This window comes from Thermobia domestica, chromosome 7, assembly GCF_964235325.1.
Source record: "Thermobia domestica chromosome 7, izTheDome1.hap1.1, whole genome shotgun sequence".
Classification (NCBI taxonomy): Eukaryota; Metazoa; Arthropoda; class Insecta; order Zygentoma; family Lepismatidae; genus Thermobia; species Thermobia domestica.
The window spans coordinates 31,040,008-31,064,525 of NC_137460.1; the positions used below are offsets into that span (position 1 = coordinate 31,040,008).

Below are 24,518 nucleotides of genomic sequence, written 5' to 3' on the forward strand. Positions count from 1 at the left end.
TTATTATTTGTCTATATTTGTCACAATATTGTTAATAGTTAAACTTTTGTGGTTCCGAAAAAATATTTTTGACATTGATAATATGCTACTAGTGTACAGTGAAACACTTCCTTCAAACAAAATAGACATGCGTCCAGAGAAGAAATTTTTGGTTGAGAAGAGAAACATCAAGAAAACAACAAAGAGGAAACAATTACAAAATTAAGAATGACGCCTTTTTGATTATGAAGTCGATCCAAATGTAAAGGAAGATGGTCGAATTTTTCTCATCAGATGAAGAAATTTAATTATTACTCGAAAATGGCACAGGTGATTTTGAAGACTACCATGGAAACATAAACGAGGATTATTAGTTCTGGCAGAATTTCACTGGAAAAAGGATTTTTATTATATTGGGAAGGTTCTGAATATAGATAATGATAACAATAACTTTATAGTTAGCTTTCTGCGAAAAAGTCGGGAAATTTTCCAGTGGGGAAAACCCGCCAGCTCACTTTCTATGGCTTCTTTCCATCTTTTTGTGTTTTCATTAATCATGGGCTCCTCATACGTATTCGGTACCTTTTGATCACTTTCACTTAGCAGTACAAAATCTCCAAATTTTGCTGGTTTCCTAATTTGATAACTGTCTCTCAACACTGGTCTTCTTGATTACTCTTGAGTCTCATTATTTTCTTCATTTCCTGAGTCACAAAGGTCCCATCTGTTTCCAGAGGTGAAAGTGAGCCCTTTCTTCTAACTCTTCATTCACCTTCTCTCGAAATCTTACTTTACTCCACTTTTTGTATTCTCCATCTGACTGCACTGCGAAGTCTGATTATTAAAAATCACATCTCTGGCAATTTAAACCTTTTTGGTTTTGGGAAAGTATATACCTTAACCCTTACAATGTAAGTCATATCCAACAAAAGTTTCTTTTCAATTTTTTCATCCGACTTTGCTCTGTTGCTTTTGGGTGTGTGTGTCCATGCTTCAGATCCCAAAACACTAAAACGAGACAAATTTTATACGGATATTTTTTATTGAACCATAGTTCAGCTGGTGTCTTTCCCGTTTCCTGTGAAGTTCCTGTTGTATTTAAAATGTACACAGCAGCATTTACAGCTTCAGCCCACAGTTCCTTATTTAAGGATATTGCAAACAACATGGTTCTCGCTGACTTCACAATAGTGCGCATCTCTCTTTCCGTCTTACCATTTTGCTCGGGTGTATAAGCTACACTTCCTCGGTGAATTAATCAACACGAGGCTAAAATTTCTTTCACTTCAAGGCTCACAAATTCTAACCCATTATCTGTTCTTAAAATCTTTACCTTTCGTTTAGATTCATTTCCAATTTTGTTCAGAAAAAGTACTAAAAATTGTTTCACTTGATTCTTGATTTTAAGAAAATACAATCTTCGATGATGGGATAGATCATCTTTGAACAGAAGAAATACCTTGAACCACCAACAGATTCCTCTTCCATTGGTCTACACAAATATGCATGAACTATTTCCCCCACTCTTGTGATTTTTTCACTTCTGGTGATGGTCATTCTATGCTGTTTTCCTTTTACATAAGCTTCATAAAAGTAATCTATATCTCAAAACTCAACTCCAGATTTTTTAAAATTTTAACCACCTGTTTATCATTGTGGTGACCTAATTTTTCATTCCACATCTGCAACGTTTTCTTTTGATTTACACGTTGACTTGCATTCACATATTCAAAACTGTTACCCTTTACTTTAAACTGCAATTTAAACAGATTTCCACATCTCAGTGCAATGGAACACACTTTGCCCTCTTTTTCAAATTTACATAACTTGTCATCCCAGATCAACTTAAACCCCTTATCTGGAACTGAAAACACAGAGAATAGGTTTAGTTTCAAAATTGGAACAAGAAGCAGATTTTCAATGGTTGAATCAACCCAGTTGCTTCAATTAAAAGTACTCACTTTCAGAGTTTCTTTCCCAACCGCTAATATTGATGTACCATCTCCGTATTTCACTTCCTATGCCTTGTCAAATTCCTTATAATCCGCAAACAGACTTCTGTTAAAGCACATATGGTAAGTTGCACCACTGCAACAACACCAAACTTGGTTATTAACCACTCCACTGCCAAACGCGTTACTGATAAAGGCATTTAATTTTTATTCATTTTCAAGTCTCAGCTTATAATCTTTGATTACAAGATTTGTTTTTTTGCAATAATAACAAAAAATTTTTCTTTCGGCTTTTCTGTTTTGTTTTGAGGAGTTGGTTTTCTAAAATGTCCAAAACGATTACACCCATAACACCTAGTACCTTTGGAGTAATTTTCTGCTTTCTCCTCTTGATTCAATTTCCAAACAAAAGCACTAGTCGAACCAGTATTTGAAGGAACAGTTGACTTACATCCTTTTCAATTGAAGAACGTGAAATTAGCTCTTTCAGTTTGTTAATCCGTCGGCCCAGACCCTATGTAGATACAAAATTCCGGTACTCTGCTGGCAGCGATATCAAGATTTTTGTTATTAGCATGTTGTCAGAAATATTTTCGCCCATCACTTTCGTTATCATAACTATTTCTTGCAGTGTTGACACGAAATCGGCGATATTTTTGTTCTAAAATTTTTCACTGAAGAGCTGTTGCTGAAGAAGTTGTAAACTCACTTCCGATTGTTTTTCATATACGGCAAGCAATTTGGTCCACATTTCATGTGCACTGGTACAGCTTAAAAGATGAGTTATTACATTTTTTTTCAACTGACGTAACTAAAAGTTCTTGTGTCTTGCTATCTTTCTTCAACCATTCACAAACTTTCTCCTGGTAGGCTTCTTCATTGCCTGTATTCACCGGTTTCACTTCTTCCAATTGCATTATATTACGCAGGGGCGGATCCAGGACTGACTTCTGGGGGGCGGTGGGTTCTCATACTGCTACTTTTAAGGGCACCAAACTTTTGGATGGGTTTTATTTATATATATAAAATAAGAAAGTTTCCTCTTGTGGGGGGCGATCGCCCCCCATGAATCCGCCACTGATATTACGGTAGTTTTTTGCTCTTAGAATAACAATAGTTTGAAATTTCCATGTATTCCAGTTCTATTGTTCTTTCAGTCTAAGTTTTAATACACTTTCCATGGCTATTTACTGTCTTTCTTGCGAAGATTCAACTGACAGTTCAAGGAAAAACGAACACGAATCACGAACCCACGCGGCAACAAGCAGCGACACAAAGTTTACATTTTCCATTTTTAGCAACTTCATTTTTGCACAGTATAACACCTTCCCCAATACCCTTGGCTGCTAACATTCGACCGTCTGCCAAGTAAATTTTACTTTCTGCATTATAGTTTAATGTTTTGAAAAATTGTTTATCATTTGTTATGTGACAAGTAGCAGCAGAATCTACATACCATTCACCTACATTTACTTCCCTTGCACTAGCCTGAAAACACATATGCATCTTCATCTTCTTGTGTTCCTTGTGAACAATGTGTTTCTACAATTACTTCACTAGCACTTTGCACTTTATTTGCCCTTGAAAAATTTTTCTTTTTGCTACCGGTAGCTTTAAATTTTGCACAATCACGTTTGAAATGACTTGGTTTTTTACACCAGAAACACACACTTTTCTGTTCTTTTCCTTGCACTTTCTTCTTTGAGTCCACCTTCATGGCACTTTCTTCATTCCTGTTGTGACCTTGCACTTCCTTTCGACTCTTGTACTCGTCTTTAAGCTTTCCTTTGACTAATTCTAGTGTTAGCTCGTTCTCCGGACATGTTTCCAATGCTGTTATCAAAGTTTCATAGCTGTCCGGTAAACTACACAATAGCATCGCCACTACCAAATGATCGGCCAATGTCTCTCCTAGTCCGGTAAGCTGATCCACGATGTTTAACATACTATTAATATTTTTTCCATGTCACCATTTTCTTCTAACTGCATACGACACAGTCTTTTCAGCAGAAACACCTTTTTTTGTTAAAGTCGATTTTTCATGATGCACTTTCTCTTGCACTTTCCTGTCGCTGTAAATGAACGAACTGATTATCTTCAACTAGCAGTCCGACCGTTGCCCTAGCTTTCTCATCCTTCTTGCACCATTCTGCATCAGGAGATTCCGGTTTTGGCTTTTGTACGACATCCCACAGTTCTTCTTTCATGAGAAGCAACTGCATTTTATATTCCCAAACACTGTAATTGCTATTGTTTAACTTTGGAAACAAAATTTTTGCTGTCTCCGCCATCTCGTACAAGTTTTGCGCCAATGAGGAAAAAACGATCGATCCTAATGACTGCGAGACATCAAAATCACAGATATAGTTTTAAGTTTTAAACCACTTCATTTACATATTCCTCGTCTTCACCGACATTTCACTGGCTTTAAATACTTATCTCTCTGGGGCCCATAACCACTGTTCTTATTTTGTATAATGACACGCAAGAATCAAACCACAGAACCTTTATTCATAACCATAATTTTGTTCAAGTCAGGTGCAAGTGCAATAGCGATCACAGAATACAAATTTTTTCTACTCACAACACTGCTGCCATAACATGTATTTTGAGAAACTCAACTTACAATACCAACACCTACTACTACTTATACTATGGATACGTAAAATAAAATTGCACGAACTAGGCCTATATGTTACACTCATTGATTTATGGGTGTAAGTAATTAAAATTGTGTATCTAGTGAGATTTAGTACACATGAAAAATACATATTTAACGACTTCTTCTTCGAAGTTAAAGGCTGCTATATTAATGTCATCTATTTAATTTTGAGTAGGACAACTCCCTCGCTTATGAATACATTTATATATTTGATTTATTAATGACAGTAGGAAATTACTTTTATAGTACGGTAGTGGTTGATGCTATTTGTTAAATATTTATCTACCATTAGTACAAATAGTGGAAAATATATATACTCTTTATTGTATCTTTTAGCATTTATATGTTTCATTTCATTCATCTTATTTATCCTCCATTCTGTACAAACTTGGAAATAATTTTCAGATAGTACATGGAATTCGTCATAGTTAATTGATGAAGTACATATATTACACACATTTGTTAAACATAATTCATACATTTATACATTACAGTAATTTGAAAAATCATTATACCAATACTACAGCATACCTTATACATAAATGAACCTACCTTGTTACTTTGCTACTACTATTTACACTGTGGCTATTTACTTGATTATATTGATCTATTGTATAGAACCAATGTGACAATAGGTATTCTTTTAATTTTCTTTTGAATGTAACATTAGACTTGATTACCTTTAATTTGTTTGGTAACTTATTGTATATCATAATACCAGCATACTGTACTCGCTTTTCGTACATTGCTGTTCTATGGTTTGGTGGATGAAAATTGGTCTTTTTTTCTTGTGTTATAACCATGCACGTTACCATTTGTTGTGTACTCATTTATATTGGATCTTACAAATTCTATTAAGCAATATATATACAAACATGGTAAAGGTAGTATAGCTAGTTCTTTAAAATATTTCCTACAGGACTCTCGGAGTCCTACAGCAGCTAGGATTCGTACAACTCTTTTTTGAAGAACAAAAATATCTCTACTTTTTACAGTATTCTCCCAAAATATTAATCCATATCTTAATATAGATTCAAATGAGCAGTAATATAATATTTTTTGCTGTATTTCGGTTTATAGTATTTTTGATGGTTTGTACGGCGGAACACTTTTTCTTAACCTATTCGCAATTTTTCTATATGATAATCCCATTTTAAATTTCCTCATATATATAGACAACCTCCTCGTGTCGTGCCTATAATTTTCGGGGATGAATGAGTTTGACGCGGAGAAGTTGCTTCTACCCATTATCTGAAATGTGAAGGTTTCAATAAATATATTGCACTAGCGAAAGGATGATTCAGTAAATCAAAAAAAAAAAAAAAAAAAAAAAAACACTCCACCTCATGTGTAAATCTCATGAATTATACTCAATTAGAAAGTGTAACGTGTAATGTGTTGCTATAGCGGATATGACCTAATGAATTCAGATCACAGTACTCAAATGTCTGGAAATTTGATCACAGATAACACTTATGGTTGAGATACACATACCTTAAGATGTTCTGGCTGTTTGAAGCGACGAATGACCCAATCCTGGATTCCTCTCTGGACTATGTTGGCAATTCGTTGGACAGTTGAAGGTCTCAGTTCTCGGTGATGATCATGGAAGAAATATCTATCTCACATCGACCGAATATGTAAAACTACTGAAGTTTGTACTGGTTGTTCGGCTTTATAACGAACAGCCAACCATCGTAAGATGGTTGTTCCTAATATTTGTAACCGTCGAATCTTAATACTTCAAGTTCTCGTCTAAAACTGAGCTAGAACTCCCACCTCGATCCAATGTAGATCTCGTTTTTATTCTCCTTTCCATACGATGGAATTCGTCGTTTCATGTCTCGATGTTGGTTACCTCAACTATTGGTCAAACTTTCGTTGCAGAACTTGTCACATTGTGAACGAATTCCCAGACTGTCAATCTTTGCGAATTTGAATATTATGCCATATCAAAATTGTGTTTGTGCTAACAAAGTGGTTTACATTACATCTTTCAGAAATTCAGGCTTACATCAATTTTTCTCAATTTCTATTTACACCATACTGCGAGCTAGCGTCTCGTCAGTATTTCATGAACATCAAAACACATCCATCAGTAACTTGATTACATAAACAAACAATAACAATAACACGTGGCGTTCCAACATATCACAATTTCACATCTTTGTAGCTTCTTAACTCAAAACATAACTTTATTTAAATTACAATTATGCCAATCACCAATAAATAACCTATAATAATTAAATATTATTTTCCATGTATCTAAAGTATGTACACCTAAAAATTTTACAGAACTAACTTGTTTTATTTCGTTTTCTCAATTTTTAAACTTCCTTTATCTAGATTGTTGTTTGTTAATTTAAAGCTTATTGACAAGATTTCTTCTGCATTTACTATTAACTTATTATCAAACGAGCTCGCTAGCTGTTTTACGTTGTTTTTTTATATTAGTATTGAATTGTTGATGGTTTTCGCCTGTTATTTCTACACTTGTGTCATCCGCGAATAATGTGGCTTTTGCAAATTTTAAATTATCCGGGAGATCGTTTATACATATCAAAAACAGTAATGGCTCAAGAATTGATCCTTGTGGTACGCCGCATTTCATTTTATTCATTGTAGATATGAAAGTAGTTACTTTCGAGCTTCTCCCATCTACTCTAGTTATTTCCACCACCTGCATTCTATCTGTGAAATATGTACGAAACCAGTTTCTTATTACTCATCTTATTCCACATTTCTCTATTTTATATAAAAGTTCTCTATGAGGCATTACGTCAAACGCTTTAGTAAGATCTAAGAACAATCCTATGCACTATACTTCTAAAAATTTTTGGTTAGGCCGGTGCCTACCCTGCGTACCCGCTAAAACTGCCGGTGTCTCCATCGTTTTGAATTAAAAAAAAATCTTCCTAGTAAACAAACGTAAAACAACTTTTTCAATTGTAGCCTATCCGTTTTATAACCGAGTTACCTACATTCTTAATATGGGTGGTATCAGGGGAGAGAAAATTAGGAAGAACACGTCAGTGTCATAGGTTCTCAATCGTTTGCCAGGTAAGTTTAAGTACAACATAGTTTCTAATTCAGAGTGGAAACATAACACATGCAAATACATAAATCAAAAAACATATTTACGTTGAGGTCAAGTTTAGGCACACCACTCGAAATATTTGTTGAAAAATAAGAGTTAACTTCCGTAAACGGTAATTCCGAAATACGAAGTTTACAAAAAATTAAGGATCATCAGACTAAACGTCAATATGAGAGTAACAATAAAGGGTATCAATGTAGATTAATTAACTAAAAAAAAAAAAAAAAAAAAAAAAAAAAAAAAAAAAAAGTGAAATATATGATTTTGCGTGTTGTTGCGATGTTACGTAAACAATCAGTACAGAATAATATAGAATTGTTTTAAACCAATTGTCTTATTAAGACACTTAAAATGTGTAAGCTGCAGTAATAGAGGTAAATTCAGAATATAGCGGGGGAACTATTAGGATAAGTGTTTTATCTGAACGAAATGTACTGCAGTGGGCGAAAATTTTATGAAGTATATATTTCTAAAATTCACGGAATAAAGTTTTTACTTGGTTTCATAATAGCGTGGTGCAAGTGAGCTCTTTCCAGCGTAGTACTTGCACCGTGATATTAGTTAAGAAACACTTGATGAAGTGAAGTGCTATGTAAAGGGAGTGTACAAAGTGATCATAGAGGTTTCACATACATGTGCCACACACAAAGCATGTGTTTAAAGCCATATGAAGTTTTCTTTTTTGTAATTGGGTGTAGTTCTACTATACGGATCCACAGATTGTAAAATTTAAGGAAAAATTTGGTAAGACTAATTTGCCCATCTTATGTCGACAACAGATCCCAACGAACTCCTGCGGTGCCTCTACACCGTTCCTACTACTACTTATACTATGGATCCGTATCGCAAAACTGTACGTGTAAGTGTACATAAACTCACCGCCGCGAACGCTCCTTTACACACACCAATCGTACACTGCGCTTCCCTGGTGCCCTCTTGCCCTGACTTGTTTAAATAGTATATGAGGTTTCTAGTGGCCACCTTGCGCAGCCTGGTTACTGTTTACAAATTCATGTGCACTGCTCTTTTACGCCATGTTTGAAACCCGTATAGTGACAATCTGCCCTCATAAAGTCAGTTTACACTCGATAATCCAAGTCTCCCGTAAGACACACTTTGTAAGGTATTTATAGTAACTGTGTATTTCCCTGTAAGATATATTCATACTTGTTGAATATAAGTGTCTCCTTTTCTGGTAACCTAGTACAGGAAATATGTATGGACGTATGTGTTGTTTAATTGTTTAGGGACATAAATTTGATAGGGGGCTCCACTCCCAACCTCTAAAAGTTTATTTACATCTTACTGTAGTTGTTGCATTTAATCCCTGAAATTACATCGTGCTTAATTGATAGCAGCACAACAAGAAGGAAGACTCAATATAAATGTATGAGACTCAAGGGAGCGTGCCGGGTCAACTTTTGCTTTTATTGCATATGAACGACTTACCTATCATCCTCTAAACCTCTTCATCAAATATATTAGTTTTCGCTTATGACTGTAAAGTCATCACAGTCGTTTACGGTAACGATGCTTCGTCACTGCTAACTGACATAAATATGTTATCTAATTGGTGCCCTGCTTAGAATCTCGCTCTCACCGTAAGAAATGTACTATAATATCTATTTCGTTAAGAAAAAGAACGTTCTTCGACAGGTATATATGTATATATAATGTTAACAATGTATCTATTGGACCCATTTCATCTTAAAACGATGTAGGTTTGATCAAAAACTCTTCGTTGTGGATCATATCAGTTCGATTTTAAACAGAGCAATGAAACTACTTAATCTACCCTTTAGATTCCTGAAAATCCAAAATCTCCCTGCCGTTATATTTTATAAGGCATTTGTTTCTCCGGTCATTGAATATTGTATTGAACATGACAGTACCGGTAACTATTAATCTATGTCACATTTACTCTCTATTAAACTTCTTTTTTGCAGTAGTTAGATTTAGAATTCCTAAGTTAGTTAATTACACCAAGCAAGAAATAATGAACTTAAGTTCCCGTTGGAAATGATGCTGCGAAGCTGGTCTACTTTATCTACCTAAGATTAACAAGTGCAAAATAATTCTAAATTTTCACTGTCGCAGATTAACTTCGATGTTGCTCCGCTGTGAAATCAGTCTCTGAATTTGCTGACTTATAAGACACCTAGGTTATTGATTGTAAAGCGCTCCTTGTTTTACATGCAAGTTTTAGAAGACCACTCATTTTAGATTTGAATCTTGCGAAAAATAGTCTAAAGCTCAAAATTGACAGATTTGTTCTAATGGATGTCCTGAACAACACATTAAAAAGTTTTTTAATCGCCTGTACTCACTTCCTAAAATTCCAGGTGGTTAAGGTCTGGAGTGCCGGAAAACGAGAAGTTATCACTGGAACGGCTCTCACATACAAACGGGTAAACCGAAAAAGCTAAAATAGGTCTCAAATGAAAGATAAGTAATAGACCTTTAGTTCGAATTGTATACTGTTCTAGTTACAAACCATCCAGGGTCACACGAAACGATTGAACTCCGCAAAAGTCGGAATGAAACTAGCTTGGTCTTTCTCTGCTTGGTTATATACCTTTTGCTATCACGGATACCGTAAAACTACCCGAATGAAAAAAGCTTCAACAAACTCCCGCCTTATCATCGATAACTTTGTAGTACATGTACAGCTAATAGTTCGGAGCTTCGTGCGTTTCATTGATGCGTACTGCACAATTGCTCGCTATTCCCACGACCATTATGTGATCACCTGTAGGCCACATACTTTACGTAATAATATTACAAATAATTGTCTGAAGGTGCAAATTGATATATTAGCGCTATTTGATGTTACAAACAACATATCGAAAATCTCCTAATCTCTATTGGTCGATTCATGAAATTCCAGGCATCTGAATCGCTGAAACGCTGGAGAAATGCAGGGAATGGCTCTTAAAACGATCACGCCTATGGATTTCAAATAAAGCTCGAACGAAAAATAAGAAAATAGGCTTTATTGTAAGGGTTTCATTTTACAATATGAACTGTCGCACAAAGAAATAATACTTATAAAAACAACTAAAATAACCCCTTTATTTTTTCCTTTTTAAATTCAGGAAACCTTAGTATCACAGGTATTGCAAGAACTTTATATAAATCCAATAACATATACAGGGTGTTAATTCATTATGTAGCCGAAATCCACTGCTGAAATCCTCTTATCTGAACAAAGTCCATATGGACATAGGGCGAAAACCGCGTTGTTTCAAAGTTATACGATGCCGAGAACAAGGAAAATTTAATTATGAGGTTGCCTAGCTCGAAAACTATAAAGATATCAATCTTTTGCATCTTTATATTTTGTTTGTTGCAAAGAAATTCATTTTTCTTATCGTTTTACATCAATGTTTTGTTTCCTTAAGGACAACTATTGGAATGCCGTACGTCTTTTTCTTCAAATCATAAATGATAAACATCGATCCTTTAAATCGTGATTTTAAATGCTGTTAAAGAAATATCAGAGGAACTAGTACACTCTCTATCTAAATATCCATGTTTCAGAATTAGGTCGTGTCGGCGCAACGAATTTTATAGAGGGAGCTGGGATATCGAAAGCGGGATTTAAGCACATATAGCAATAAATGAGGTACGTTTTGATAGAAAATGTCTATTGGTTTATTAAGCAGTTATGTCGTGTACATGAGTGTTATCATTGTAAATTTCACACTAAATTTTAGTATGTGTAATTATGCGACCACACATAGCACAGTTTAACATCAAAGGAAAGTGGTTGATAGCACTTGTAAACCAATCCATAACAGTTAATTTCATTTGATAACAGTGATCTCAGCAAGATAAATGTCTAAAAACAAAAATGATAAGGAAATATTTGCGGAGATACAGAAATCCGAAATGCTGCTGAAACGAACATAAGGACAAGGATTCGAAAAAAACTCTACTGAAGAGCGGTGTAGCATAATACATTCACTGACAACTCACTTTTTCTAACAAATAATAGATACGGTAGATGTTGCGAGTAAATGATGATGAAGAAATGATAGATTGAAAGAGATCTCGAGCAAATCCATTAACACAAGACGTCCACCACGAATTTACGTATTATAACGTGTTAAAAGAGTATACGTATTTGTTCTCGTACTGCGCTGAACAGGAATCCACATAATAATATAAGAGATGCTCGATGTGTCATTCGTCATCAGTACACATTTAATGAAATGGCAGATATATATATATATTATTTATGGTCGTGCCTATGAGAACTCAATTTTGTAAATCTTGTTGTTCTCAGCCGTAGTACTTTTGCTGCTATTGATACGGCACGTGCGTGCTACATATGATTCAGCTGGGCTCCCTCGGAGTCTTGACACTTGATCGAGAAAAGAGAATTCTTCAGATAATTAAAGAAGATCCTTGTACATTCCGCAGCAAAAAACCTGCAACATGAGCGTGTAAGTTTATTGCGAAACTACGCCTAACAGCCCAGTGAATCAACATAACGTCTAAGTGGCACGAATCACGCTAGAAGAATCATAGACATCCACCCCTGCTCATTTATTTTGGAGGAAAAGACTAATTTTTTCAATAAACTTACATGCTCATGCTGCAGGTTTTTTGCTGCGGACTGTACCAATAGAAAAAGGCTACCAACGCTAGATGTTTCATATGGAACTTTGTAGAAAGTGTTTGGCACAGAACAACTCTATACCTTTCACTTGCAACATGTGCAAGGAATAGAAGAAAGAGACTATTCCGCGAAGACATCTTTGCGAGTGGTATTTTAATCAGTGTGTGGAGAATTCTATTTCCTTCATTAATTATATTTACTAGTTAGGGGTGATGTTAATATCCTCAATGTACACCAATGGACAGAAAAAACCCTAACCCAAATTTACCTATGTGACACCAATAAATTCTGGATTAACATCTGGGTAGACATGTTGGGAAACGCACTTCTAGGGCCATACATTTTATCACAACTTCCCACAGTTGCAACATAACTGCAATTCTTTTTTTTTTCTTTTTACGAAATCTTCCTGAATGGTTGGAAAATTCCTTTCTGGAAAATATCTCAACTTTGATTTATACACAGTGGTGCTCCACCACATTTTCTGCGAGACGTTCGTGTATTTCTTGATCAGTACTTTCAAGAAGGATGAATAGGGCGAGGATCACCCATACAGTAGCCTTCTCGCACTCGTGACCTAAATTCTTTGGAATTATATTCGTGGGGACACTTCAAATGTATACTGTACAAAACAGAAATAAACGAAATACGTTTATTGGACCAAAGAATTGTGATACATTAGCAAACATTTGTAATACACCTATGCGTTCCAATCGTGTAAGTGAACCACTGTCAAGTAGTGCAGAGTATTGTATTGAGGTGACGAATGACACATCGAGCATCTGTTATTATTGTTATCTGGACCCTTGTTCAGCGTAGTAGTTCACAACAAGTATGTACATTCTTTTAATTCGTTATACTATGTAAGATAGTGGTGGATATCATAATGTTAATGGGTTTATTCGAGATCTCCCGTTTCCTTCAACTTTTCATTCTATCATCTCAACAATATTTACCGTATCTACTATTGGATAGAAACCGTGAGATGTCAGTGAGATGCTACACCCGCTATTCTGTAAATGTCTTTTTTTTCCCCTTTGTCCTGATGATCGTTCTCACAGCATTTCAGATTTCTGTATCTCTGCAATTACATGTTTATCATTTTTGTTTGGATGACATTTGTCCTGCTTAGATCACCGTTATTAAATGATATTAACTGTTAGAACTTGGTTTGCAAGTGCTATCAACCACTTTTCTTTGATGTTAAACTGTGGTATATGTGGTTCCATAATTGCAGATATTAAATTTAGTGATAATGTGAGATTTACAAATGATAATACTCATGTACACGACATAACAGCTTAATCAACCGATAATTAGATATTTTCTATCAAAACAATTATTCCTTATTTTTAAGTGCTTAAATCAGGGTTCTCATACCCCAGCTTCCTCTGTATAATTCGTTGCGCCGCACAGTGTTCCAGACACCCTGCAAACCTAGCCAAAGCCTCAAAAGTCGAAATTATCAGACATATGAAAGACCACACATTTAATTTTGAAAGATGTAGGGTTTGCAGAAATAGGTAGATTTTCGCGCAGCTCCTAAGTTTTAAACCACAGTTAGTACCAATGTCTAAGATTAAAGTTAGTGGAAGGCCATGTATCTACTCCGGTAGCAGTCGCAAAGTTCATGATGTGAAAACAAAACACGCTATTTATTTTCTGAACTATATGTATGTAAATCGTATTTCAATTACTTGGATGCTTCGGTGTTACTTCCTTAGTCATTAATATGACAAGACTATATTATGCGATTGTTTGGAACTAAATTAAGTGTTTTTCCACTTATTGTAATATTTAGCATGACAGGTATGACATAGCCGCTCGGTCGCCTAGCAATATTGTTGAGTCACTTTTATCTTGAAGTTCTCACGATCGAGCTTTCGTCATCTTTTTTTACATTGTGGCCAGTGAACTGTGAATTAACGCAAATCCATTGAGTATCTAATTTGAATATCCAAAGAGGTGTTTTAACCTGATCGCATTTTAAAATGAACTGCCAACTATGACCAGTTGGTCAACCCAGCTCGCACCTCGAACACCACAACACTAGTTTTCTCCATGTGTCGATACAGCCAACATGTTCGTTTAATTTGCTATAGAATTAAGAAAAGGGGCATACACCAAGTAGCCGCCCAAGGACATACTCAGCGGCTAGCCTACATTTAGTAAAGTCACGGGTCCACTCACCCAGTTCGAACCAGTAAACGGTACCCAGTAATTTTTCAATTTTGATACCATACAGACAGATATTCATTCCATGAATACCCAACCGTGAGTTTTTGGTGAATTCTCAGCGTAGCTGCAAGGAACTTTCGTCGTGGGATTACTCTCAGCGTTATTCCAAATGTACATTATTTAACGGCGTGAGAAAATTTTTATATATATACACGATACATGTTTATGGGACAGTAACAACATAAGATGGGAAGTGTAATTTTATATCTGTGGAAATAGTTAAGTGTCTATATCCATATCAATGTTTAGTGCGTGATTATTTTTTTCTATATATATTTTTGTACATAGTTCATTTATAAAAAAAGCATAGTATTATTTTATTTAACGTGTTTTCGTTGCATGTGTGAATGGTGCTTTTCTGTGTCGCAGTCTAATCGATCATCTGGATGTCCGTAGGATTTCGAGACGAGACATCCGAACCTCTCGTTGCTTGATGCTCTTCTTATTGTTGGGAGCTGAAAGCGATCCGGGAAAAGTTCTGTAATCTTTTTTTTGGAAATGTTCTCTAATGTCTTAACCAGGTAAGTTCAGGTATCCTGAAAATACTCGTTGGTCAGACAGCAGGGGCAGATCCGGCAAGGGGTTACAAATGAGTTTTTTAAAGAGAACTATTTTCTTATCTTGTTTCATTAGAGGCGAAGTTCGACCTCGTCTGCTTCATAATCAACTACTTTATTTGGACACAAATCATAACGTCGTCCACACATTTTGGAGCATGGGTGTCTAGCCGCTCTGCATTAGCTGTTCCTTCTTTTGGTGCAGCCTTCCTTGCACTTGAAGGGTATGATGTGTACTAGCTCCTCGGGTTCATGTATGCTTGGCAGAGGAATATATTTGCCATTTAAGAGTCTCCATCCCATTTTGAAGCGTCCAGATCATTTCCTAGCCACTGTTGTATTTGGTGAGAGGGCGCGGTATCTTAGTGGTAGAGCGTTCACCTCCGGTGCTTGGGGTCCCTGGTTTGATCCCAGCTCGCGCCGTGTGGACTTTGTGGTGGACAAACACCGTGCTCGTGGGTTTTCTCGGGGTTCTCTCACTTTCTTCATTCCTCCATTTCACTCATCTCTCATCATCACCGTCTCCTTTAGCCTAACCGGCATAAACGTGGGACGTTAAACTTAAAGATTTCATTTCATTTTAATTTTTGTTGAATTTGGATGAAATGTTGATGTGCTGCAGCTGAAGTTGGAGGCAGAGTTGCTAAATTAATTGGGGTAGTCATTGCGGTCTTGGCCACAAGTTGATTGTACTTGTAAATCCACAGTTGATCTAATGACTTAAAATCACGGCCGTTATAACGTTCAATGATGAGTAATTTCTCTCTTGCTTCTGGTACCATGTCACAATCTGCGTCAGTCGTATTAAATATATCCACCATTTCATATAGTTGTGGTTGCTTTTGAGTATACTCCAAGCTATTTTTTCTCTTGCATGTAAATAGCAGAAGTAATATCTCTTCCAATCACGGTGTGCACAATCTTGTTTTGGATATCATAACACCAATCTTGTTTTGGATATCTAAAATACGGTATAATCGGGCCGCATATGACAAAAATCTGGGCATGAGGAGATTAATGGTTGTTCCATTAGGGATCGTAGCCACAATCATTAGCAAAATGTCACTATCTAAAGCTGCCAGAGTCACTTTGCGATTACATTCGACTTTTGTTTAAGCCGTAGCAATTATTAATTCACCGGTCTGTCATTCTGTGAAGAATACTTAATATTGGGGCGTAAACTGAGAATCAAACACTTAACTATACATTCTCCGTCTACCTATATCTTAAGGTGATTTCTTACAGAATATTGCGAGAGATAAACATGGATTGAAGAGAATAGAAAACGATAATTGAGTGATAGAGAGGTTTTAGTTTCATTACACGTTCTTATAATGAGTATAAAGGCTATGCTTGACATACGAAGCAAGGAATTGTATCTGAAACTATGAGATAAGGTAATATGAAAAGGCACTTACGTTGTGATCCTTATTTGGAATAATTTCGCGGTTTTTGAAATTTGGTATACTACACTTTGCTTCCTTCATGTAAATTCCTTCGTTCCGAAGACGAATTTTCGATTGTTTTATTAGTTGTATTTTGTTTGAGATGTTTGACAGAAAATCCCATTGACACTTTTTGCACCTTCAACTAAAATATTGAAAAAGCTACATTTTCTTGCCCTTCAGATCTGTTTTTGCCATTTTGTGGTAGCATCACCATTACCATCGAAAACTATAGTTGATAAATTGGTGTAGTGAGTTTCCATATAGGTCACATAGGATTCAGAAACTTGTTCGTACGTAGCTGAACTCGCCCAAACAACTTTTCGAAGCAGCATACCTCCATCCATTATAACATCATGTTAATGGAAAAACATTTCTTTGATATCATCAACACTAGGAGTGCTCGAATGAAAGAGAACACTGGTTGAAGACTTGTTTATTTTTCTTAATTTTGTATTTCGGAATACCGCCGGTGGATAAGAGGCTATATCATACTTTAGATACTTCTTTCGATTTTCCTGTTTTTATCATACATGCTATCTGCATAAACAATTGATTCGTACTTATCAGGACCACATAATCATGCACCTCTATAAATATACCTCTGTACTCAATACGTTTTAATCTTTCAGATCCCTTCAATTTTAAATTTCCAAAATCCTTCCCAATCATTCTCTCTACATAGGCTTTCCACTAAGTTTCCGTGTAATCGCAGTTAACTGAAACATCAGAAACAACTCCAATCGCAATAGAAATTAAATTGTTAGTGTCCACGTTAAATGAACTATGATCATAGAGTCGTAGAACTAACTTCTCAAGATCCTTGTAGTCGCGTTGTTGTCGGGATTCTCGGAGATCAATATGTTGTTCGAACGGATGAGGAGATACCGCTGAAGTTTTCGAAGGTTACATACATCCGCAAAGTTCCAGGTAGGGAAAGCACCCACTGATCCAGGAAACCGTTTGTTATTCCTTGGCCTCTCGTAAGTCCGTCAGAAGTTTTAATTGCTCTCATCAATTGTTGTTGCAAAACAATATCACTCCAAACTCCACCCCAGAATTTGTCACTTCTTATCCTGAAAGAACCTTGAACGGCGAACTTATATTCTTCTGCAGAGATTTTTTACTCCAAATTTTGCATCTCCTGAGTGTAGAAATGCGCACATTTATTATAATTTAGGTGACTTGTAGCATGTAGATGAGGCAACATACTGTTTTGCTGTGAAGGAGCAGTTCCCAATCTCCAGTTTTTTCAGCTCTAATAAACTGACGACTCAAGTGTACATGCATAACATACTCTATCCAAAGTGCTGAAGTGCGGCTCTCGTATGATAGGTCGTTGTTTGCGTTTTCCAAGGTAGATGAAAGTGTCGCGAGAGCATTAGATTTGCACACGTCGACATAAGAAACTATTTTTCATGAATTCTGCGTGCATAGTTCGGATGGGTAACGATCCTTTAAACGAAAAACAGGAGCTGGAGTAAGAAAGTGTGGTTTTGAAACATCTCTATCACTCAATTATATAATGACTATTCAAGCGGCGCGCGTTGCATGTCATCTGCAAGAACAGGAAGCACTATCATGTGAAGTTGGACAAAGGTCAGTGCAGGTGCAGTGTGTCACTTGAATCTTTGTAGTTCTGCAACTAGTGGTCCTATATAAATATGGATATCATTGGAAACCTAAGGTTTGCTTTAAGAGATTTCTATCGAGTTTTTACAATATCTGCGATACTAACATTAAGGCTTCTAGAGTAAGAAAAAGGAATACCAATTGAGATACTTTAGTCACTTTTGTAAGTTTTTTTTCTTTTTACGACAGTGTATGATGTAAAAAGAACGCCTTAGAATAAAGCCCATTCTCTTATCTTTCATTCGAGCCCTATTTGAAATCTGAATTCCTATTCGTATGGATTTAAGAGCGATTCCTTCCGTTTCTCCAGCGTTCCAGCAGTTCAGCCGCCTGGAATTTCATGAATCGACCAAGTGAGATTAGGGGATTTCTGATATGTTGTTCAGGACATCAAATAGAGCAAATATACCAATTTTCATCTTCACACAATTATTTGTTACATTATTACGTAAAGTATGTGGCCTACAGGGGCTCACATAATGGTCCCGGGAATGACGAGCAGTTGTGCAGCGCGTGTCAATTAAAAGCACGTAGCTTCGTAACTACCTAGGTATTAGTAGTACATACACTAGAAAGTTACCAATAGAAAGAAGAAAGTTTGTTGAAACTTTTTTCATTCGGGTAGTTTTACGGTATCTAAGCCTCCTAAATTTGATGACCCTAACAATGTTCGGTAAACCGTATAATGTCCAATAATTTCATCTGCTGCAATTAAAAGAATATACAGCTTAAACTGAAGCCCCATTATTTATCTTTCATTTGAGACCTATTGTAGCTTTGTGGATTTACCCGTTTGTATATGATAGCCATTCCAATTATAACTTCTGCTTTTCCAGCACTTCAGACTAACCGCCTGGAATTCCAGGAAGCGACCACGGGAGATTACGGGGATTTTGATGTCTTGTCCAAAACATCCAATAGTACAAATCTGCCAATTTTCAGCTTTATACTATTTTTCGCGCAGTTTGACTCGATTTTTTTCTAAATCGAGACATTAAACATTATCAACAGAATGTACCATTTAACCCCTGAGAGGAACTTAGAACTCAATTGATGAGAACATTGTGTATTGAAAGATGAATCTGTTATCGTTTTCATTTTTTTTGATTATTGTCCTTCTATTTGCTATTATATTATAGGGTTTCGACTAATTGGTCTAGTATTGTACGAAACTACGAGAATAAATAAATGAATATTATTAGCTATCATTAACTTTGATTACTGAAACATTTAGAGGTGATCAGATAAACGAACAATTTACATGCACAACGTTATTGTCAAATTCTGTATTCCCTGTCAACGATCGTGTTGATCGTGATGGCTCCACTAAACCTCAATCAATCAATCAATCTGTATTAGCTTACTTTCAGTGTACAAATTCGCAGAAACTTAAATAGTAAGGTAATGGCTTTACAAAACAGCAAGTGTATCACATCGATACGTTTTATATAATTTTTCTTTTATGTAAATATGACTTATAACACTATTATATTGATTCCTTTTGGTAAGATCATTGATTATAGGTACAATCTCCTATTAAAATTCACTATTGTATATATATATATATATAACGTTAGCAAAGGAGTTATATCCTTGTTTCCTAAATGTTATAAAGCATAAATTTATATGTTCATATAAAATTCAGATCAGAATGCACCGTTACGCACTCGAGAAAGGTGTTGTAATACTGAAGCACTCTCCCACCATTAATCCCGTATATAGTTCCATTTTGTGTAGTGTAAAAATGAATCTTACTTCATATTTGCTTTTGTATGTTCCAAAATAGTTTATTTAATGATTTGAAATATAATCATGCTTTGAAATGTTATACTTCTATTATCTAACTACCATTTCTATCAACAAATGAGACACAATACAAATTTACTAAAATCAGCTCTCTTATTTCAGAAAAGCTTGAAGGTGAGAGTTTTGGATCTCAAGCAACTGAAAGAAGCCAACTTAAGAACGGTTACTTGTCTGCTGATTTCTAGCTTTAAGATGTTGAACCTCAAAGAAGCCATTGTTCTGTGCGAACGATTGCCTTTGTGCTATGCTTCAGGATCCAACAGAAAGTTAGACACCAATAATAAAATTGAAATAAAATGTCTTACTGGAAGAAAGAATGAATTACCTTCAGTTGCTAAAGAAATTAAAAATGAAAAATTGAAATTAGAATGCTCTATGCTATCCAGCAAACCAGAATGCAAATTAAAGAAAAATTTTAATTCATCTCATCTGAATAGTATATTAGAGAAGAAATCACATTTATGTCCTTCAGCAGAAGAAAATATACTAGAATTGAAAACACAAACCTTGCCTGATGATTCACTCCGAAGGTCACAAACTGAATTTTCCGAATATTGTTCAATTGTAAAAGCGTCTAGGACAGAAACAGAAGGCAAAATATCTTCTACAGACAATAGTTATGTATCAACGAAGTGTTTAGTAACAAGGTAATTTATGAATTATACTACGTAATGCCTTTCTTAAAAAGTATGTAATAAAATATTACTGAAATATCACAAAGGCAATATATATATATATATATATATATATATATATATATATATACACTGTCGGTCATCCTGTTTCTACAGTGGTCTGATATTAAGTAATATTAAATTGTTTATTAGTTTGTAAATAACTACATTACACTACAAAACAATGTAATACTATACATGACAAGACCCTGATACACTGTGTCGTAAATCAAAATCACACTTACTCACTAACTGATGTAATCACCATCTTCGTGTATGACTGATTGCCAGATTCATGTGAGAGTTCAACGTGTCTCTTGTAGAACTGTTTTGTTTCCGAATTGAGGTAATCTGTTAGCCAATTGATAAGCTTACTCATGAAACTCTTTTCCCTAAATGTTGTCAAATTGAAGCCGAAAGGAATGGGGATCAGAAGCGGCGGGTTCTGGTGAATATGGAAAATGAGGAAGTGGTTCCCTACCATGTCCATTAATCACATCTGTGATCATTCTAGCCATATGCGAACCTGTACTATCGTGGAATAACAACACAGGTTTACCTGGTGGTTTGTTTTCGAAAGCAACAGCGAATCGTCTTAGCTGTTCACTATACAGAGCAGCATTCACCGTTTCATTTTTGTAGGTATCATGATGAAAAATGCGTTTGATTCCAACAAACAAATAACTTGATTTTTTGAGGTTGTGTACCATCCTTCCACGAAGTGTTGTTTTTTTCGATGGGCTGAGCTATTCTTTCTCTTCACGTATAAGCACAATTTTCCGTCACTTATAACTCGTCAGAGGTAAGGAGCCAACAAGGACCAACATATGGTTATTCCATGATTTATATATATTTTTTTTTATGTCGCTTAAATCATGTTGTACCCATGTACCCAATTTCTGTACCTTACGCAATAAATACAAATGGCGTACAACGATGGTGTAATCACATGAAAAAAATGTGCCAATTCCCACGTTGTTTGGCAAAGATTGTCGTGAAAAAATTGTTCTAGGCGGTTTTCATCAAAATGAGAATGTCTTCCGGAACATGGTTCATGACAATTCAAAAAATTCTCTGAAACGAGAAAACGGTTTCCGTGTCGTCGTTCTGTCAAGTGCTTCATTCCCGTACTCAGTACAAATTCTTATGCCTTCTGCAGCACTAGAGCCTCGATTAAAATCGAAGAGTAAAATGTGTCGGAAATCGTGATTTTTCCGTACTTGACAACCTATACTAATTAGCCTTGAAAACAGGTAAAACGACCTGTCCGCAATATAGAAAATTCTTTTCCAAACAATCAAACTAAACAGAAATAAAACAATTGAATAACGTGAAGCGAAGCTTTCAGAATCCAAAATTCGTGTCAGTTTCAATGGAACGTTCTTTCAGCGTCTAAACTTATTGATAAAAAAGAATGAAATTTTATAATACGCAAATAGTTTTATAAGACATTGTCATATCTTGCAACGCCACAGGATCAACAATGTTGCGAATCGAAGTTTTTTTCTTTTTTTTTTTTTTTTTTTTTTGCGTTTCGTTTAGTTTCTAATAATTTAAATCTACATTCCAAACAAAAAATTATAGTACCAAATTATTCAGTGTTACAAACTAAGGACGCTCCAATACCTGAAATAATTGTTATTATACATATTTTTTAGCCTTCTAAAACAGTAACACGCAAGTGTTTCAGATGTGTCAATGCATATCTAAAGTACCTTTGTGTTGAATGCTATGATGTATGCAATGGATTGGAAATTTTATTTTTTCAATAGATTTTATTTCAAAATAGTATTTGAAAACATCGCTCTAATCACATCGATGGTTTTCAATAGACGTAAAAGTGATAATGCTGTTTGTATTAATTTAATATCTCAATCGGTTCCAGAGATATGATGAATTAGTAAAGTTTGTCTAAGATTGTGTAATTTCGAGAACTTGTAATTACAGCTTCTAAAAATTATTGCTATTTTGGAAGAAGAGAAAGTAACATGTTCAAATTAATTTCCCACAACTACTTCATTGTGAGTAGTATAGCAATCTGCTCAAAGTTTTAATATTTTCAATAGATTGAGATGAATTACTATAAGCAGCATTATGATATTTATTTTTAAATTAAATCGTCTTGTGGTTGGATGTAATTTTTATCTAAGAACTTTTTCGAAATGAAACCTTTCGAAGAAAGCACATTTTTCAGTTCCTTTTAACATTGTTCCTGCATGTTAGAAGTACGCCATTTATAGATCATACTAATCCATACTAAATTATCTTTTTCGCTTTAATGTTCATTCGTATATCCGTTCTACTTCCGTTATTACTGTTGTAAAGACCTCCCATACTTGGATGTTCGCTGATGATATGTCTAAAAGGTAGTATTTTAGAAATGTACGTAGAACTTAGAACTATTTTCTTCAATGCTATAAATACATCTGTTCTTTACCAGCGTGATACTGCTAATTGTGTAGCCCTCTGGCTGAATAAATATTGAGATATTAAGATTAGGAATTGATCTTTACTGATATCTTGAATCAACATTGTTATAGTGTCTGTGATTTTTTTTGTGTTATAATTCATGTATGCAAGGAACACACTTTTCTCTCACTGATTTCCACTTATAGTATTGGAGTTCTTCCTTCTGTAAACTTTGTAACGGTTTGTCCTCAGAATGTAGATGGGACGAGTTTGCTACATTCACTACTTTCCAGACAAATTAAGGCTTTTTGTCGGTGATATCTTGAACACAACTCCCAATGTAAAGAGATATCAAGATAATTCTTTACAAACTCAATTTGAACTCGAAAGGAGATGTTAATTTGAGAGTGCCGTTGGATATTCAACTTGTTAGCTCTCAAAGACAAAGGGTTTGTTCAAGCATTAGCATGCTCTGATTCTGGCGACTAATACACTCATATTACAAAGCTCTTATTTTATATACTGTGAAAAATAGATTACTGTAAACATGGAAAATTACTATTCAATGTGTTCTAAATCGATAACCTCCGTTGTTTGCAGAGAAACTTCAGGTAGCTGTATATCCATATAAATAAGTGTTATATATTAGGAAATAATGACCATTTCTTACAAAGTTACGAATAGAAGTTTAAGTGACATAAATAAAATTCACATCTGTAGAAAAGAACGTATGATTTCTGCTTTTCTTTGATTGCAGATAAAAAAGTAAAACAGATAACTATAAAAAAAATTGTTTAAATAGTATCAAAATTGACTTTTATCTTCGCTAATCGAGATGATAGTACCACATGACGGAAGGTTATAATATTGTAGCGTCCTACTTTGTAATACTAAATAATAAATGTAGTTTTAGTTGTAAATTTTCGTTTGGCATGTGGATTTCAAATATGTATAGCATATCGTAATGTTATTTACAAAACTACAAAATTAGATTGGATTATGTATATGTTCTTTGAATGAGTGTTAAAATATATCTATATACAGTATATGTATATATGGCAATCAAAAGTATTGAAAAACCTGGAGATATCAGCATATAGCATGTGATAGATGATAATACTGAGAACACGTTTGGTCTTTTGCCCGTTGTTAAAATTGTGCTAGGTAAAAGTATGTTGAACATATGATGGAATAGAACGTAGCCATGCGAGTAACTGGTCCGATAGTGTAGATGCGAAACAAAAATTCTCTAAATTTCGAGGCGAATTGCATGTGTGTGGTTAGTTGATGAAAGTATATTTAAGGTAAGTAATGCGTTGGTGTGCCTTTGTGAGGAGCAGTATCGCAGAGAATGCCAAGACTTTAAACAATTATTCGCTATAGAATACCGCCAAAGAGTGATAGTAGGTAGAAGAGAAGCTTCAGTGAAATAAATAGAAAAGC

At 35.1% G+C, this 24,518-nt stretch overlaps 1 protein-coding gene across 5 annotated transcripts in view; it reads left to right on the plus strand.

Annotated features, from left to right (window-relative positions):
• The first annotated feature begins 7,372 nt into the window (after nucleotides 1-7,372).
• Nucleotides 7,373-24,518, plus strand: part of LOC145689977 (uncharacterized) — a 31,435-nt gene continuing 14,289 nt past the window's right edge. The window contains exons 1-2 of one of the 5 annotated variants that reach the window (XM_081764405.1): nucleotides 7,373-7,653; nucleotides 20,095-20,639. In XM_081764405.1, the coding sequence (XP_081620531.1) occupies nucleotides 20,185-20,639 (455 nt within the window). In that variant the 5' untranslated portion in view covers nucleotides 7,373-7,653; nucleotides 20,095-20,184. Of the gene's footprint in view, nucleotides 7,654-7,679; nucleotides 7,803-7,904; nucleotides 8,065-20,094; nucleotides 20,640-24,518 lie in introns of those variants that run through there. The other 4 variants (XM_081764407.1, XM_081764402.1, XM_081764403.1 and 1 more) reach the window with 4 other exon arrangements.